At 42.2% G+C, this 19446-nt stretch overlaps 1 protein-coding gene across 1 annotated transcript; it reads right to left on the bottom strand.

Annotated features, from left to right (window-relative positions):
• Positions 1-3836: 3836 nt before the first annotated feature.
• Positions 3837-18843, bottom strand: tp53inp1 (tumor protein p53 inducible nuclear protein 1). The gene is made up of 4 exons (XM_003219511.4): positions 18687-18843; positions 11458-11743; positions 9395-9812; positions 3837-7899 (listed from the first exon to the last, which is right to left on the bottom strand). Exons 2-4 carry the CDS (start codon positions 11567-11569, stop codon positions 7650-7652), a joined length of 780 nt encoding a protein of 259 aa, XP_003219559.1. The 5' UTR covers positions 11570-11743; positions 18687-18843; the 3' UTR covers positions 3837-7649.
• Between the last annotated feature and the right edge of the window lie 603 nt (positions 18844-19446).

Raw genomic sequence — 19446 nt, 5'->3', positions numbered from 1 at the left:
ATTATGAGGAAAAAGTGGAGCATATATAGACCAGCTAGAACAGCATTTCTCAACCTGGGGGTCGGGACCCCTGGGGGGGGTCGCAAAGGGGGTTCAGAGGGGTCGCTAAAGATCAGTAATTTATGTGGGTCATGGGGGTTCTTTGTGAGAAGTCTGGCCCAATTCAATTGTTGGTGGGGTTCAAGGGGCTCTTTGATTGTAGGTGAACTATAAATCCCAGCAACCACAACTCCCAAATGTCAAGGTCTATTTTCCCCAAACCTCACCAGTGTTCACATTTGGGCATATTGAGTATTTGTAACAAGTTTGGTCCAGATCCATCTTTGTTTGACTCCACAGTGCTCTCTGGATGTATCTGAACGACAACTCCAAAACTCAATATGAATGCCCACCAAACCCTTCCAGTATTTTCTGTTGGACTTCTGTGTGCCAAGTTTGGTTCAGTTCCATCATTGGTGGAGTTCAGAATGCTCTTTGATTGTAGGTGAACTATGAATCCCAGCAACTACAACTCCCAAATGGCAAAATCAATCCCCACCACGACTCCACCAGTATTAAAATTTGTGCATATCAGGTATTTGTGCCAAATGTGGTCCAGTGAATGCAAATACATTCTGCATGGCAGATATTGAGATTATGATTAATAACAGTAGCAAAATGACAATTCTGAAGTAGCAACACAAATAATTTTATGGTTGGGGGTTGCCACAACATGAGGAACTGTATTAAGAGATGTGGCATTAGGAAGGTTGAAAACCACTAATCTAGGGCTCTAAAGGTTACAATCAACACTTTGAATCTTGCCTGGGAACTAATTGGCAGCGACTTGAATGATTTTAGTATAGGCGTAATACTGCTAGATACACCAGTAACCACTCTGGCTGCCATGATTTGCACTAAATGAACTTTCTGAACTTGGTACAGAGATAGTCCAATGTATTGGCAAATACTGATATTCTATGTGGACAGTTTAACACTGTCAGAATATTTGATACCATTATCAACTTCAGAGTATATTATTTAGTGACCATAGGCCACATTCATAGTTAGTGTCAATTACAGCTAAGACAATAGATTTAATCACTGCCTGGTACAGCAAACTGATGTAAATTCAAATGGTTTAATAGATTTAGAATGTGGAATAGTAATTTAGACTAGGATGTTTCCCAAAGTTGCAGTATTATGGCCATTGAACATAACGTTTCTTAGACTTTGTTCTTTAGGATACTGAAAGATGTTCCTAACAATAGTACGAAGAAATCCACTATCTCTCTGGAGGGATGCAAAGTCATTGCTAATTGTGTCACAGCAGTCACATAACCACAGACAGAGAGGGAGTGGAGTATGACATAGATTTGTATGTTGAGCCAGAAGTGTATTTTAGCTTTGAACCATCTTGGCATAAGTTCACTGCCTGCCACTGTGTGAGGAACCTCTTGCTGGCATAGCCCTTTATGGGCTGTGATGAGGCTTCTGAAGACAGGTTGGGCATCCCTTATCTGGAAATCCGAAATGCTCCAAAATCATATACCTGTGAGACCTTTTTGATGGTTCGGGGTACACACATTTTGTTTCATACACAAGCTTATAAAAACATTGTATAACAAATCCCCTTCGGGCTATGCGTATAAAGTATATATATACCAGTAAAACATAAATAAATTCTGTGTTTAGACTTGGGTTCCATCTCCAAGAAATCTCATTATGGTATGCATTATTCCAAAATCTGGAAGAAAATCAAAACTCAAAACACTTCAGGTCCCAAGCATAAGGAATATTAACACTATATTGTAGGGGTGCACCTGTCTCTCTCCCCTCTTCTCTGCTACAATGTGTTTTGTTTTGTTTCACCTTTTGTAACTAAAGAGACACTGAATATGCTGATTATTCTAATGGTGGTCTCTAGTTATGTCATATTGTGAGGATATAGGACTGATCTGTCCATTATGCTAGCCATGACATAAATATCAAGGTCCACCAATTGTTACAAACTGTAGTTTCAAAAAGGATATGTTGGTCTTATTTTCTAAAAGTCACTGGCTGTTGGTACCACTGTTCATTTAGGATAAGATGAATTGGAATGTAGAGGTGTACTTTACTTTACTTCTGTCTGCATGAATGATTATAGAAAGAAGTACTGGGGAATTATAATTCTGCCCTATGGCATTTATGCCCCATTCGTGTACATATATCTTTCTGCTTTAATTCGTTCTTTTTCTTTCAATTCCTCCCTTCATACCTATTCCCCTTTCTTTCTTCTCCTTTCCCCTTTTTCCTTTCTTTCCTTCCTTCTTACCTTTCTCTCAAACATGTCACATTTCTTTCCCAGTAACATCACAGAGGGCCACTTCACCTTGCAGAAGCCTTTATAGTACTTATTTTAGTACTTACTATGGTACTTATAGTTGACTTTTATATAGAGAGATATTTGCCCACAGAGCCTCTTTCCTGAACAGGAGCTGAATAAACCACTTTAGCCCAATAGTTGCCTGTTAAGATGGGCTCTGAGGGTAGTAGAGTAAAAATTACTCAGTTACACATGAGTAACATAGTTTATATCAGCTAACTTAGTAGCTGATATAAACTATCACAATTTTTATCCCATTCCACTGCTCACTCCAATGGCAACTCCTTAATTTTCATAGCACCATGCAAGGTTAGGAAGAGAATGGCTTTACCCACAAGGACACCAAGCATGCTCGATGACTGTATGGAAATTTAGATCTACATTCTGCTATGCCAGGGGAGGAAATCATAAATCACACCAGGTGTCACTGAACTGTATCACCTAGCATCCCTACCCATTGGCTATGATGGCCAGGGTTGCTGGGATTTTCAGTCCAGGCACCTCTGAAGAGTTACACCATCCCTACCTCTGTCCTACTTCCTGGGGCTTACAGTTTAGAGAAGGTTATTTTGAATGATCAGACAGAGAGCTCTGGTGCTTCACCAAACTATACAGCCCAGGATTCTACAAAATCAGCATTGGGATTGTGTAGCATGAAACAACCTCTGCAAAAATGTTCGGATTTTGTCTTAAGACCAGTTTACAAGGACAGACAAGTTCTGTTGCTGGGTGGCAAACCATCAGCAAGAACACCATAGTTAGAATATTGCCTGAAAGATGGATATATGTAAGCATCATCATTACTGTGCTATGCAATGATTCCAGACCAGAGTTCCCAATTCCCAATGTGGGTCTGTTCCCCCCTCACCTGGGAATCACCGACTGCCATTTCCATTTCTCCCAATGAGCAGAAGCAGGACTCCTGTCATATTGCTCACATAAAGGGGGTGGGAACATCATCCATCTGCTTTCTGATTGACAAGGGATGAGACCATACTAAAAGTGCAGGGCACATTCCTTATAAGTGGAGTTTGAGGGATTTTAATGATCCCTACCTGCCCCTAAATTAGGGATTGTGAATAGTAGCAGTCATGCACACCTATCTCTAGGTTACACAGTTCCGAACTGCCATAGTGGTTTCCAGCCAATGTTTGTATGATAGATTTATCAAGATAGTATTTGGTTAAACCAGGGATGGGAATCAAGCAAACCCCCAGCTGTTCTTCGGCCTGAGGGCAACATGATTTTAATCCCTAAATTATTCAGGTAATATAATTATCTTCAGTCAGCAACTAACAAAACTATGAGAAAGCTCTGCTAGAAATCTATGTGCTATTTCATTTTTAGCAGATCAGGTTCATTCATATTTGGAGCATGAGTCAACATGTAATCACAGGTGCACGAATGTTCTCCCGAGACTGTGCATTCCTTATAAATGATGGAAAATGAAATGAGCTGTAATCAATTTTGTAATGAAAACAAACACACATGAATTTCTAATTCATTTTCTTTTGAATAGTCTGGACCACAGAAATGGTACATGGATACATGGAGTTTCTAGAAACAAAGCATAATGAAACTGGCAGAACAAGATATTTTCTGGTTTAGGTAGTGGCTAAGCTGAATCTATGTGCCTTTTAAAATTACCCATCAAATGGAAACTTTTTGTCCCATCTATTGGAAATCTGGCAGTCATAGTATATGTTTATAAGTTGAGCATCCCTTATCTGGAAATCCAAAATAGTTTAAAAATCTGAAATTACTGGTATCTACATATGTGCCTGAGACAGTGACACCTTTGCTTTCTGATAGTTCAATGTACACAAACTTTGTTTCATGCATACACAAATGTGAAATATATTTTCTTCAAACTATGTGTATAAAGTATATATAATGCATACACGAATTTCATGTTTACACTTCAGTCCCATCTGCATGATATCTCATGTACATGTGTATAATATACAAATGTATAGATATTCAAAAATACAAAATGCTTCTGGTTCCAAGCTTTTCAGGTAAGGGATGCTTAATCCAGAATAACATGTTTGCCTCAAATTTCATGTCATTTCAAAAGATCACCAACGTTGCAGCAGAAGAGTGGCTGGATTTTCAATTGAACTCAGTGGGAATGAATTCGGTTTAATCACATGGAAAATATAAATTTTAAGTATGAGGAAAAAACAGTTTATTTTGCCCTGCCTATTTCAGAGGATAATCCAGGGGCACATTATAAAGATGTCCTTCAGCTCCGACTCCCCATCCTTGCTGTCCATATGATTAAGACATGACAGACTTTGGAGCCTAACAAAAATATTTGGGAAAATACAAATTCCCTATCTGTGAGCTAAGCAAATGGAATCAGCTACATTAAATTACACAATGTACCTGACAAACAGCCAGTCTTGAGTTTTTACAGCTACATATGTTTGGTCGTATCAAAGTGATAGAGCCTTGAATATCTAAAGTATTGGTACAAAAACAACAACAACAAAGGCTCCACAAAGAAGCTGCCATTGATAATGCATAGACTGATGTACAGTATTTATCTTGACAGAAATGTCCCTTCTTGTAAGCTTCAAATTCAAGTCTGCTGTGTACAAGTCAGTTGCAAAAGGCACAGTTTTGTTTACAATACATATGGAAAAACAGTTTCAGCGTAATTATTGAAACACCATTCGACATAGCACAAGGCCTCACTTTTACAAGTTAATACAAATTTTTTTGGGGGGGGGGGGGAATAACTATATAAAAAGTCATACTTATACAACACATATCATTTGAAGGGGGAAATCCACACAACTCTTAATAATAAGTCCAAGACTTGCAGACACATAATAGAAAAAGTAACATAAATATGTACGATAATGAAGAGTGTAACGTCGTAATGTACACACAGTCATTCCTTCCACAACAGCATTGTTTCCAACAATGAGAACCGCAAAAGCACATATGTTACAGTTAAGCCTATGTTTATTTTTAAATAGTGCTTGTATTTTAAAATAATGAACAACTTCTAATGTATGCTGGCAGTTACAATGGGACTTTTTCTACCCACTCTCTTCCTTGCAGTCCTTTATACTGGCCAAAAATTGGTTCCAGAGGCTCTTCCTGCCTTATAAAGCAGAAGAGCAGACCTTCATTTTTAGGTCCCTTAAGAGAGAGGATAAAAGCCAAATACCTAATGGAGACAGGTAATGGGTAAGAACCTACACTGAGCAAAGCTGATTCTTGGGAATCTATATTAAAACACTGAGGAATTCCTGAGCTTAAAACTGTGTATGTGGTATTTGCCTGAAAACTGAAAAAAAAAGATTAAAAATTCCTGGTGGCTAATAAAATTGTAAGTGTTTTGAAAAACAACCAAAAAGAGCAATTGACTGGACTGAAAACTATGAAATTTTAGTGGAAAAATGGGTCCACAGGACTAGAGAGGGTAAGTAGGTTCCAATATTTATCTGTCTAAACATGGAGACTGTACTCAAAGCACTTAATCATTACAGTTACCTAAGAATTTGAATTCCTTCAAAGTTCTTTGGACTTTACTTTAGACAACAAAAATTGTGTCCCCATAAATGCCTTTTTAAAAGAAGGCCTGTTAAATACATTGATAGTATTTCAAGTGAAGCAGCAGAAAGGGAAGGACAGACGTGTAGTTACATGGTCTTGAATCAGATTGTCCACAAAACAGTGAGTGGCACAATTTCAGGCCACAACAGATTCTACAGAGATAAACGAAGCATAAACCAGTAGGACAGTAGTTCACAACCTGGGGTCCCCAGATGTTCTTTAGCCTTCGACTCCCAGAAATCCTAACATCTGGTAAACTAGCTAGGATTCTGGGAGTTGTAGGCCAAAAACATCTGGGGACCCAGGTTGAGAACCACTGCAGTAGGATATTCTAAGAAGGTAGTTGTGAATTTTGTATCACTTGAAAATCAAATACTAGTTTTCATCAATAATGCCAACAAAAAAAATGAGATGGTGAACCCTTGGTGGAGAGTCACTTCAGGGCTGTGGCTGCAGGTTTAAGGCCTTATATAGCCAGAAATGTACAGTCGACTAACTGACTTGAAGGAAAGCGAAAAATATTTTGTGCTTTATGCCCAGAAATTTAAAGGGGAAAGGAGAAAAAGCAGACACAGGGCTCCTAACTAGAAAGTCATTTCAACTATGCAGGAATCCGCTCCTTCCGATTCCCCCAAAGTAGTTCCTAACATGTTACCAAAGTTTTAAAATCAATATGGAACAACTTGTGGTCTTGCTGGAACAACCATTGGCCCTAGCCATTAGCTAAGGATAATGGGCATCCCAGTCCAATGACACCTGGAAAACTATGTTGCCCATCCCATTTACAGCAATGCACCCCTCATAATTATAGAAATATAGTGTGGGGGTATTTTTTTTTTAAAAGCAGACATCTATTTGGCTGAAATTTCAAAGCATGAAGCCCTGAGTTTGTTTTCATTGTCTTTCAGGTCAAATAGATACAACATACTACACAAAGCCTAGTATTGCCTTGTGCTTTCTGGACATGTTGAGCTATCTGTGGCACACTTTACTCTCAAGGGATGATGAGAGTTGCCATCCAACACAGCTAAAAGGTGCCAGGTTGCGGAAACTAATCACTTATTTCCAGTGGGACTTTGCTGTGAGGTATCTCCTTTGTCTATGAATCTAGGCAAATACAACAAACCTCTGAGATGAGACATAAGCTGACAGTAGGTCCTTTTATAGGTCCTTTCCACTATTTTTCCACACTTCTGGCTACGTATTGAATTCACTCCTCATTGGGAGCTCAATGCCATACTGTCCATCACATTATAATGGCTATTCTAGATTGTTAAAACAAATTTTACAGTATACACAGATCATTGCAAGTGTACAACTGACCCTGAGAAATTCTGTAACTGCATTTGGACTACAATTATGAATGAAAATTGCCTGCTACGTCTTGGCTAAAAATACCAATATAAAAACAAACCCATCCATACATCAGAAAGTTCCTAAAGTCACATACAACCCCCTATCCCACCCCCAAGCACACAAACTCTTTATATGTTTCTGAGCCACAAGTAAAATATCATAAAGGCAATCTGTGATACATCATTAACATCAATGTGGTTTACAAACTAACTGTAACACTCAGTGGTGGTGTAGAAACAACTGATAATCAGCATAAGATGGAAATCGCCTTCATAATCTACACACACACAAGTATAAAAAACAAGAACAGTTAACCAATATTATTTCTGAAAACAACAATAACAGTTATAATAATTATAATAATAATGCAAAACACTCAGTAATTATACTGACGCTGGCAAGGCTGGTGAACAAGAATTCCGTTGTTCTTGAGTTGCCGAGAGTAGCAATCCCTGGTCAGGTTTTGGCGACGGAGGCAATTTCTGGTCAGATATTGTCTTTCATGGTGTTCTTTTGTCCACTGGGAAGGACGCAAGTTCTTGGTCTGTTCAAGAAAGGTTGAGTGAGTGGCGAGTGTTGCTATGTAGCATCTGATGTGTTGACCCATTTGGCTTTGGGCTTCTGATCTAAAATTCAAATCACAGGAACAAATCACAGTTGAACATTCCTTATCCAGAATTTCACAATCCTCCAAATTGGTGGCAGAGATCCTTGCTTTCAGATAGTTCAATGTACACAGACTTTGTTTCATGCTCAAAACTATTAAAATATTGTGTAAAAATGCCCTATATGAAACATAAATGATACACACACACATGAATCTCACATTTAGATTTGAATCTCCTCTCCAAGATATATTATGTTAATATTTGCAAATATAAGCACTCTAAAATGAACTCTGATATCCAAAATGCTTTTAGTCAAAGCATTTAGGATAAGGGATACTCAACCTGTATCAAGATTACACAGCACAAATGTCAATGGGCTAGGGAACTTAATATCTGAGTAGGAAATTCTAGTATTGATAGGACATGAGGCAACAGCTTCTTTGGATGCTATAAAACCAAGATATGGGCATTCAAGTACAGAACCAAGACATTTTTGATGCCTGAGACAAAAGATAAAATGGCACCATGGCTGCATTTGGCATACTAAGGTCAATCAAGCTGAATCTTACTACAAGTCTGATTAACCATACTGCTTTCTCTGCTGCATATGAAAGACAGTGGAAGAGGCGTGCACTGTAAATTACGTCACCTCGATATGGTTTCCTGCCTAATTACCCCAGCATTTACTCCTCAATGTAGCTGCCTCATTCTGCTCAATAGTAAGATGTATTGGAAAATCCTCTCAATACTCCAAGCAAATGATCCCGAGGACCAGGCTGGGAAGTGTGCAGGTTTGAGAAAACATTTTCAGATCATTGGTATGGGCCTTGTCAGATATATGGCTGTGGCGACTCAAACAGCCTCACTAGAAGTACTGGAGTCTATTTAAAAATTCAGCTTGTAGCCATGGATACCTTTAGTCCACATAAGGTAAAAGGTAAAGGTTTCCCCTGACGTTAAGTCCAGTAGTGGCCGACTCTGGGTGTTGGTGCTCATCTCCATTTCTAAGCCGAAGAGCCGGCGTTGTCCATAGACACCTCCAAGGTCATGTGGCCGTCATGACTGTATGGAGTGCCGTTAGTCCACATAACACTCTAAAAAACCCACCTCTTCCTGTAAACTCACTCTTTCTGTGTTCTTCACTCCCAACACAGCTATAAAGTAGGCTATAGAGAGTGGAGGATATTCAGTAAGTGTCTGGCTTGGTCCCTTTAGCCAAACATACAGCATTGAAACCATCCTCTGAGATCATAATTGTACTGCTGAATAGAGGGACAGACCCAGAGATTTCTCAGGCTCCTCAGCTTCACCATGCTATCTACCTGGCGCTTGCTGTGATGCCAGGCAGAACGATGGTACAGCAAGAGAGAAGCAAGAGGGAGAAATCTGTAGTCACTCAGAATCCCCATGGAGCTGGTACTGAAGTTTTGCCCCCATGTTTATTTTGTACAGTTCCCCAATTAACCATCATTTGGTTGCATAACTCAACTTAATCAAGAAGCAGAAGACTTACTGAGGATTAGTAGCATTGCGATTCTCTTTCTCCTCTTCATCTTCCTCCTCCTCTTCCTCATCACCACAACTAGTCTTGTTGAGACTATGGTGTGTATTATGGACTGCATAAACAGACATGCTGGGATGTTCAATCAGAAGGTTCTCCAAAGGGCTGGTCTCCACTTTGAGAGTGGCCAGGCCACCTGCTGTGAAGCACGGTGGTGGCGTAATGAACCAGCTCTCTTCCATGGGGCATGAGTCAAACTGGATAAAGCAAGATTCACTGGCGTCGGACAGACATTCCAAAGAATTAGGCAGGTGAGAGAATACAGGCGGATGATCAACAGATGATGTTTCATGGATGTTGCAGTTATCTTCCTCCTCCTCCTCCTCCTCCTCGTCTTCTTCTTCCACCATTGAGAAGTTATTACAGGTGTCTATTGGGAGTTACAATGGCCATTGAAATGAATGAGAAAAGTTACCGAAGCAGTCAGAGTTCAGATAAATTATGTGAAAGGTGGGGAGACCTTGGGTGATTCAAACACTTGGACTTCAACTCTCAGAACCAACAGGGAGATGAATGCCAACATATGAAGATCCAAGGATTCCCTGAATATTTTCCAGGTTCAAAGTATGAACCCTCTACAGTTTGATACCACGGCATGCGGAAGTGTTACACAAGGCTTACACCAACCTAATTCAGGTGCCTATTTGGGTTGGAGATTCTGTTTCCATGGTAGAGAGAATATGCAAGTATCCTCTTTAGGATCAGGATTTTCAGCCTAAATGCACATCAGAATGAAACCACAATCTCTAGGGCTATCTTCTTAACAAAACAGGATAAGAGGAAAGAGGAAAAGTCAGTTTATTTTAAAAATGGTTAGGACTGATTTGAGTGAAAAAGAAATCAGGTTTGGGTGTTGGACTAAACACGCAAACATCCAAATTGAAGTTTCCATTTTGTGGTGAAATTCACTGGGTGACCACTCAACCTGACCTCATTCTCAGAGCTGTTTTGAGGATAAAGCAGGGAAGGAGGGGAGACATATACACTGCCTGGAGCCCACTGGAAGAAAGGAAGGATGCACCAATAAAAGGAAATAGAGAAACTAGGACACACCAGGAAAAGCTTTTGTCATAAAGAATATACTGTACTTTTCAGCTTCAATAAGCTGTTCTGTATTTTAGGCTTATAGTTAGCCCAAAGCATTCCCCATTTCAGCTTTTATTGTTTAATGAGTAATTTATTGTTTAATGTTCTTAAAGCTATGTTACTATGTATTGTTGTCTTAGGGCAGTGGTTCTCAACCTGGGGTTCCCAGATGTTTTTGGCCTTCAACTCCCAGAAATCCTAACAGCTGGTAAACTGGCTGAGATTTCTGGGAGTTGTAGGCCAAAAACATCTGAGGACCCCAGGTTGAGAACCACTGCCTTAGGGTCTCCATAAGTCATAAATGACCTGAAGAACAAACTGTCTTAATTACTTGGTTGTAACATATATTTTAAGCTGTTTCAAGATTCATTTGATATAAATCAAAGAGATACAGTAGAATCTCACTTATCCAACATAAACGGGCTGGCAGAATGTTGGATAAGTGAAAATGTTGGATAATAAGGAGGGATTAAGGAAAAGCCTATTAAACGTCAAATTACATTATGATATTACAAATTAAGCACCAAAACATGATGTTTTACAACAAATCGACAGAAAAATCAGTTCAATAAATGGGAACTTTATGTAATAATTACTGTATTTACGATATTTAGCACCAAAACATCGCAATGTATTGAAAACATTGACGACAAAAACATTGGCTACTAACAAACTGACTACAAATAAAGATAGAATTGCATACAATGAATTTAAAGTAACAACATTGCCGGAAGTTAAATCTGTAAAAAGTTTGGTCCTTGTTGCCTAGAGAAACAACTGTGGATCTGGGTGGGAGGCAGACTGCATTGGATAATCCAGAACGTTGGATAAGCGAATGTTAGATAAGTGAGACTCTACTGTAAATGTAAAATTTCAGTATGAAGCTCTTTCCTTCCTGCTGTAAAACTTCTACTTAACTGGTATCTTACCTATAAAATCCACCACAATCCACTCCTCCTCTTCCTTCTCACTAAACGCTGGCTCTTGGCTGGGCAAATTATTGATTTCTTCCATGAACATATTATTCAGCCTCTGGAACATGACTAAGGCAATAACAAAGGTCTTTCTGGCACTTCTTTGTATCCACGAGTTACGGTACAGCTCCACAATGTGCCAGGTAAGGACGCAGGTAGAAGATTAAAGTGCATAAAGGCTTTTATCAGCTTAGGCACAGAACATGGGGAGCCATGATTTGTAAACAGTTGCTACAAAATCCTGCAAAGACAGAAAAAAGAAGTGTTAACTCTATGTTATGTGTACAAAATATTTCCTGTTTAAGCAACGTTATGTACATTCTATGGCAGCAAGCCAGGATCAGCCAAAAAGCTGTGGCCAAGTTTATCTGTTAAGAGCATTGCTGTATAATGTAACATCTCATTCACATGCATTATCCTCCCACAGAGTGTAATGGACAGTGAGTCCCTGGTATCCAACTAGGATATCCAAGATCATTGATACCAAAATCTATGGATGCTCAAGTCCCATTATATAAAATGGTACAATTAAATGGCATTCCCTGTATCAAATATTTTCAAGTCATGGGTGGTTGAATCCATGGACCAACTGTACAGAATATCTAGATTCATGCCTCCTGTTTGTCCTTTAACATTTATGAAATCCACATTGATCTTCAAGAGCTGAAAGCAATTATGAGTGCTTTCAGATAAAATGGTACAGTTACCAAGTAAAAGGTGTTTTACTTTTTACCAAGTAAAAAGTTCTGCCATATTGACAGTCATACAGCATCTGCATCCAGTTCTGGACACTAGAATTCAAGGAAGAATTTGATATGCCAGAACATGTCCAGTAAAGAAACCAAATGTCTGGAAAAGGTCTGGAAGCCAAGCCATATGAGGTGCAGCTTAGAGAGTTGGGTATATTTAGCTTGGAGAAGAGAAGGTTAAGTGGGGATGTCATGTTAAAGATGGAGCAGAAACTAAGACATATAGCATTGGCTTCCAATTGCAGGAAAAGAAATTCCACTTAAAATTAAGAAGATCTGCTTGGAAATGGAATATACTTCTTCAAACCATGATGGAGCCCTCTTCTCTAGAGGTTTTTAAATAGAGGCAGAAGTGCATGGCACTTTCTCATGTGCACACATATGATTATAGGGCAAGGATGGAGGAAATGTGGATTATGTGCAACACACAGGGCTGCCTCATGGCCCCAGACACTCCCAATTTTGGGAAAGAAATACAAGTGGCATCTTGGGATAGTCCTTCAGGGTCCTCTGGGGAAGCAATGGGGTCACTTAACATCTGTGAGTTCCCATCCCTGTTATGGGATGCCCATGGGAGTGAGTCAGTGCATGAGTGCAAGAGGCCTTCTGTAAAACCTGAAATCAGAATACAGGACAATTTTAGGCTGCTGAAGGACAGAGCACTTGACCAAGAAAAGATACATAGCAGAAGTCAGGTAGATTGAAGAATTTTCGCAAGGAAGTCATAATCTATCTGATCATGTCTAATCTCACATCATGTAATGCCCTGGGTCTTAAGGTTGTATCAGGTTTGTTGTTTCCTGAAAACCCTTATTTTCTAACCCCAAAATGTTACGAAATATTATTTAGCATGAAGCAGAAACACTTGCTCCAAAATCTCTTGTTCATTTTTTTAAATCAGAGAGATAATTTCATCATCCTGTGGACTACAACTCTTAGTAGGAGGCTTCTAAGAACAAGCTGGGGGAGACTGCTCTATAACATTTTAATTACTTCAATAGTTTCTAGTGGTTTTTTGTGATTTTAACTGATTTGTTTTAACTATTCTAGTTTGAATTTTATGTTGCTACATGGCATTGCTTTTAATGTTGTGAGCTGATTTGAGTCTCAACAGAGGCAAATTATAAATTATTATTGTAATTATTATTATTATTATTAGATACACAACAAGATGAGTGCACAGCAAACAAAATCACTACGCTGGCTTTTTTATTGCATCACAAATCGGACACTTCCCAAGTGTCTAGGACTATGTGATATATCAGCGAGTATCGGGTAGGGTAGCCTTTTTGCAGCTGACAGATGATAATTTTGTCAGCACCGATTGTTTTCAGATGCTGGCCAAGGTCTTTAGGCACTGCACCCAGTGTGCTAATCACCACTTTTACTAGCTTGTGCCAGAGTCTTTGCAGTTTGATCTTTAGATTTTGGTATCGCATCAGCTTTTCCAGTTGCTTTGCGTTGATTCTATTGGCATCTGGGATTGCAACATCAACAATCCATTATTTGTTTTTTAACACGATTGTGAGGTCAGGAGTATTGTGCTCCAAAACTCTGTCAATCTGAATTTGGAAATCCCAGAGTAGTTTGACGTGTTTATTTTCTGTAACTTTTTCAGGCTTGTAATCCCACCAGTTCTTTGTCACAGGCAGATAGTATTTGTTGCACAAGTTCCAATGGATCACCTGAACAATGGTATTATGCTTCTGCTTGTAGTCCGTCTGTGCAATCTTCTTGCAGCAGCTGAGTATGTGATCCACCGTTCCGTCTGCTTCCTTGCATAGCCTACACTTGGGATCTGTAGTCGACTACTCAATTCCGGCTTTGATGGCATTTGTTCTATTTGTTGTTAATAATAATATCATTCTTAGCCTACATTGCCAACTGTGAGGGATCAAGGATATTCCATTAATTGATGTCTAGGGGGGCATCTCTGTTTGGAGTATTGTAGAGCTCAGCTGAGTCTTTGCTGTTCCTCCTTAAACACAACTCACTAGTTTTATGCTGACTTTGCTATTGTGCCAAACTGTAGTATCATTCTTCCCAGTAGAGGGCACAGAAGTATGAGTTTTAAGCTTTAAAAAGGGAACTCTGGTTCCCACCAAAGTGGTTTCAAGGATGGCTTTTCAGGGGCCCCCGATTTCAATCTCAGGACTTTAAGCGAATCTGCTTTGGGGAATACCTGTATGCAAATGCTGTTGGAAACAACTGGCCCTTTCTGTTTAACAACACACAATTGGACAGACAAATGAAAACACCACCAGATTACAGAGTTTATATAACTCTTTGCTGAACTGGCCTCTGTTTTCAAAATCCAGTCTTTCCCAGATTTCTGAAAAGGTGATTAAAATGGCCAAAGGGCTTGCTCAACCTTCCTATGCAGAAAGGTTATTATAGCATTTAGGATTCTTTTGCTTGGATGAAACAAGTAATGATAGAGAGATATAAAATGAAGTGGCAAAGTGGAAAAATTAAGAGTTTGCAGTTCCATGAGACAAGGGGTGTAACTACACTGTAGAAATAATGCAGTGTGACACCAATTTAACTACTGTGGCTCAATGCCACAGTAGTTGTCACTTTACAAGGTCTTTCACTTTTTTTTGCCTGATAGTGTGGGTGCCTCACCAAACTACAAAGGCAGTATGGTGTTGTATTTGAGTGTTTGGCCCTATCTACACTGACTATTTAATGCGGGTTGAAGCTAGCTAGCTTCAAACTATGGCAGAGAGATGATGAACACCCACAAAAGCTTGCAAAGAAAAGTCCTTTAATGCAGTGCTCTGTAATTTGTGAAATCACCATCTGGGCCTCAAACTGGTTCCAGGATTTTCTCTGTAAACATCTGCACAGCAAAACCACTTGCTTTAATACTGGCATGAAAATGATGTAAGTGCTCAATGTAGATATGTTCTCTGACTTTGAGAGACTGGTGTTCAGACCCTGGGGTTTGAATACCCTTTCAGCCATGGAAACCCACTGGGTGACTGTGGGCAAGCCACATTCTCTCAGCCTCAGAGGAAGGCAAATGGAATGGACCCCTCCCTTCACCCAAATATATCTTGGCAAGAAAGTTGGCCTTAAGGTTGCCATAGGTCAGAAATGACTCAAAGGCACAAAGCATCCAATAAAACAAACACAAAACCGACAGAAACGACTGAGATTGCACCAGGTTGAGTCAGACTTGCAGAAAGTGATGTGAAATACTTCTGCGAAGCAAAATACAACACAGCAGAACAGTTGCCCAACGTTGGTATAACAAACAGATACTTGTGAAACACGGAAAGGCAACTTTCTTCGCCTTCAATGAGATTCAGGAGAGCATCTACACCAGGCACAGGCAAACTTTGGCCCTCCGGGTGTTTTGGACTTCAACTCCCACCATTCCTAACAGCCTCAGGCCCCTTCCTTTTCCCCCTCAGCCGCTTAAGCGGCTGAGGGGGAAAAGGAAAGGGCCTGAGGCTGTTAGGAATGGTGGGAGTTGAAGTCCAAAACACCCGGAAGGCCAAAGTTTGCCCATGTCTGATCTATACTGTGGAATGAATGCCTCAGTGCTATGGAATCATGGGAGTTATAGTCTTACAAGCCAAAGACTCCGAGCCACATCTCCCGGGATTCGGTAGCTTTGATCCATGACAATTAAAGCAATGTCAACTACACTGACCATTTAACGCACTTTCAAATCAGTATTGAGGAAAGTGTTTTCGCCATGAAAATGATTACATAGGCTATCCTGGAACCAGTCGGAGCCCTGGATGGTGATAACACAAACCACCGATGTGCATGAAGAGTTTTCTTTCTCACGCTTGTGTGGGAGTTTGTTGTCTGACTGCCACAGTTTGAAGTGAGCTCTGAACTGCACTAAGTGTTCAGTGCAAATGTGTTTCTAGACAGGTCTCTCCTCACCCAGGTGCGCTGCTGTGACCTGGCCTGCCTTGAGAGACTGAGGCCAGAGCAAGTCAGGAGTCTGGCTTGTTTTGCTGGGAGGCTGGAGTCTGCCCTGGGAAAACAGCACCCGCTCCTCAGGTGAGGTCTGCTACAGCTGAAGGGTCCCCAAAGGAGAGGATGGGGAGGCAGGCTTGGGAGGGAAGAGAAGGAAAAGAGGGAGAGAAGAGAAAGAAAAGAGAAGAAGAGAAGGAAAAGAAGGTGAGAATGGGAGCAGGAGGAGAAGTGGAGGATGGGAAGAGGAAAAGAGGAGGAGGAGAAAGCAGAAGAGGAAATAGAAGGGAGAGAAGAAGAGGAGAAAGGAGGGAAGGAAAAGAGAAGGAGAAGAAGAGGAGCAACAGGAGAGGAAGAGGACAAAGAGAAGAGAAGGAAAAGAGGAGGAGGAGGAGAAAGAAGAGAAGGAAAAGAGAAGGAGAAGGGGAGCAGCAGGAGAGGAAGAGAAGAAAGAGAAATGAAGGAAACGAGGAGTAGTGAAGGAAAAGACAAGGAGGAGGAGAAAGAAGTGAAGGAAAAGAGGAGGAGTGAAGGAAAAGACAAGGAGGAGGAGAAAGAAGAGAAGAGAAGGAGAAGAAGGGGAGCAGCAGGAGAGGAAGAGGAGAAGTGAAGGAAAAGAGGAGTAGAGAAAGCAAAGACAAGGAGGGGGAGAAAGAAGAGAAGGAAAAGAGAAGGAGGGGAGCAGCAGGAGATGAAGAGGAGAAAGAAGAAAAAGAGTAGTGAAGGAAAAGACGAGGAGGAGAAAGAAGAGAAGAGAAGGGAAAGAGAAGAAGGGGAGCAGGAAGAGGAAAAGAGAAGGAAGAGAAGGAAAGGAGGAGGGGGAGAAAGAAAAGGGCGAGAAGGAAAAAAGGAGAGAAAGTGAGCAAGAGGAAGAGGAGAAAAGAGGAGAAAGGAAAGGAGGAGGAGAAAGAAGAGTAGAAGATCTGCAGTAGAAGAAGACAATGAAGAAGAGGAGAAAAGACGAGAAGAGAAGGAAAAACGGAGGGGAGGAAGGGGAATAAGAGGAAAGGGGACGGAAGAAGAGAATAGAGAAGGGGAGAAGGAAAAGAGAAGGGTAGGAAGAAGAAGAGAAGGCAGCGAGGAGGCGAAAGAAGAAGAGGAAAAGAGAAGGGAAAGAGGGGAGAAGGAGGAGAAGAGGACAAGGAAGAGAAGGGAAAGAAAAGAGATGGGGAAAGGAGGAGGAGGAGACGACGAGAACTAGGAAGGAGAGGAGGAAGAAGCGGAAGACGAGACAGAGGAGGAGGAGGGAGGAGAGGAGGCCAAGGAAGGAAGGTCCCGTCCTCACGAGAGGAGAGATTGAGACCAAAACAAGAGGCGGGCCCCTCCCTCGCTCTGCTTTGGGCGGCTTTGGCTCCTCCCTCCGGGGCGTGGGAAAGGAAAGTCAGCCCCAAAGCCGAGCCCGAGGCCAACAGGCGAGGCTCCTTCTCTCGGGCCAGAGAGGGTGCTTTGTCCAGTCTTGACCGGGACTCCCAAGACTCCATCCCTAGCACTGAGCAATTATGGGCAAGCTTGGGTCCTGCAGGTATTTTGGACTCCAACTCCCACCATTCCTCACAGCCTCAGGCCCCTTCCTTTTCCCCCTCAGCCGCTTAAGCGGCTGAGGGGGAAAAGGAAGGGGCCTGAGGCTGTGAGGAATGGTGGGAGTTGGAGTCCAAAACACCCGCAAGGCCCAAATTTGCCCATGCCAGGTCTAGACAGAGGCTCAGTCTGGATTTGCATCAAGCGAACAACAAACCCTCCTGCGCCACAAGTGGTTCGCCTGGCATTGCAGGACAAAAGCTTTCCAGGAAGGAAGATTCCGAGGAGATGGAAAGTTCTCTCGATATTATATATATATATGGATCTTGCTCTCAGGCCCCGGCTCTGTTTTCTCCTGCCAGGGACAAAAATACCCCAAAGTCTGGGCGGAAAAAGCGGGCACGCATCTCCACTGTGGAATTAATGCAGTTTGGCACCGCTTTATAATCGCGTAGCTCGATGCTAGGCGTCCCTGGGAGTTGTAGTTTCACGCCTCATCAAACTACAATTTCCACGATTCTACAGCACAGCAGTTCCATGATTCTAGTGGTGCATTTAAGGACCACCTCACACTAGAGCTTGGATCCGCTTTAAATCCGCTTTGAGAAGCTCAGCCAGACAGGTCCTGGGCCACACCAAACCTCACAATTCTGCAGGAGGCAGAAACCGGATTTAAAGTGGATTCATGCTCTAGTGTGATGAGGCGGCAACTCCACAGGATAGATGCGCTCTTAGCTTGCATCAGCCGCAGGCCCGGCAGCGCATCATCTACACTGCGGGATTAACGCGCTTTGGGATCCTGGGAGTTGTAGTTTGCCAGCTGTAATTTGCTGGCAGCCTTCTTTGGCTTGAGAAGGCTCCAGACTTTGTAAAACTGCAACGATTCCGTCGCATTGAGCCACTGCGCTTAAAGCGCTGCCAAACAGCATTAATTCTGCCGCGTAGACGGGGATGAGGGGCTTTGGGGGGTCTTCCACTCACCGTCCGCGCTCTCTCCGGGGCCGGGGGTGAGGTAGATGTCGCGGGAGGCGAAGGAAAGATCCCGGAGGCGACTCGTCCGGTCTCTGCCTCCCGCCGAGCCTTTTGTTGTGATCGAGCCCAGCCAACAGCTGATCGGGCTGGAGGACGCCCCTGGCTCCGCCCCCCGAGGGAAAAGGGGCGGGGCCCGGCTCCAGCTGCGCCAATCCGCGCCCCGCGTGGCTCTTCCCCGCGCGAGGACAGGCTGTCACTAACGCACGTGACGCGGCGCCCGGGGGCTCCCGCAAAGCCCAGCAGGAGCCGGGAGGCCGACAAGCCCGGGCAACAAAAGGAGGAGGAAGAGGAAGCAGAGCTGGAGGGAGAAGAACCGCAGAACCCTAGAGTCGGAAGAGACCCCGTGGGCCATCCAGTCCGACCCCCTGCCGAGAAGCAGGGAAATCGCATTCAAAGCACCCCCGACAGATGGCCATCCAGCCTCTGTTTCACACTTCCACTGCTGGACAGCTCTCACAGTTCTTCCTCATGTTCAGGTGGAATCTCCTTTCCTGTAGTGTGAAGCCATTGTTCCCCGTCCTAGTCTCCAGGGCAGCAGAAAACAAGTTGCTCCCTCCTCCCTGTGACTTCCCCTCACATATTTATACATGGCTGTCATCATGTCAGGAGCCTCGGTGGCTCAGTGTGTTAAAGCACTGAGCTGCTGAACTTGCAGACCAAAAGGTCCAAGGTTCAAATCCCGGGAGTGGAGTGAGCGCCCGCTGTTAGC

Source organism: Anolis carolinensis, chromosome 4, assembly GCF_035594765.1.
Source record: "Anolis carolinensis isolate JA03-04 chromosome 4, rAnoCar3.1.pri, whole genome shotgun sequence".
Taxonomy (NCBI): domain Eukaryota; kingdom Metazoa; phylum Chordata; class Lepidosauria; order Squamata; family Dactyloidae; genus Anolis; species Anolis carolinensis.
The sequence above is the reverse complement of the archived record's forward strand: the minus strand, read 5'-3'. Positions and strand labels throughout refer to the sequence as shown.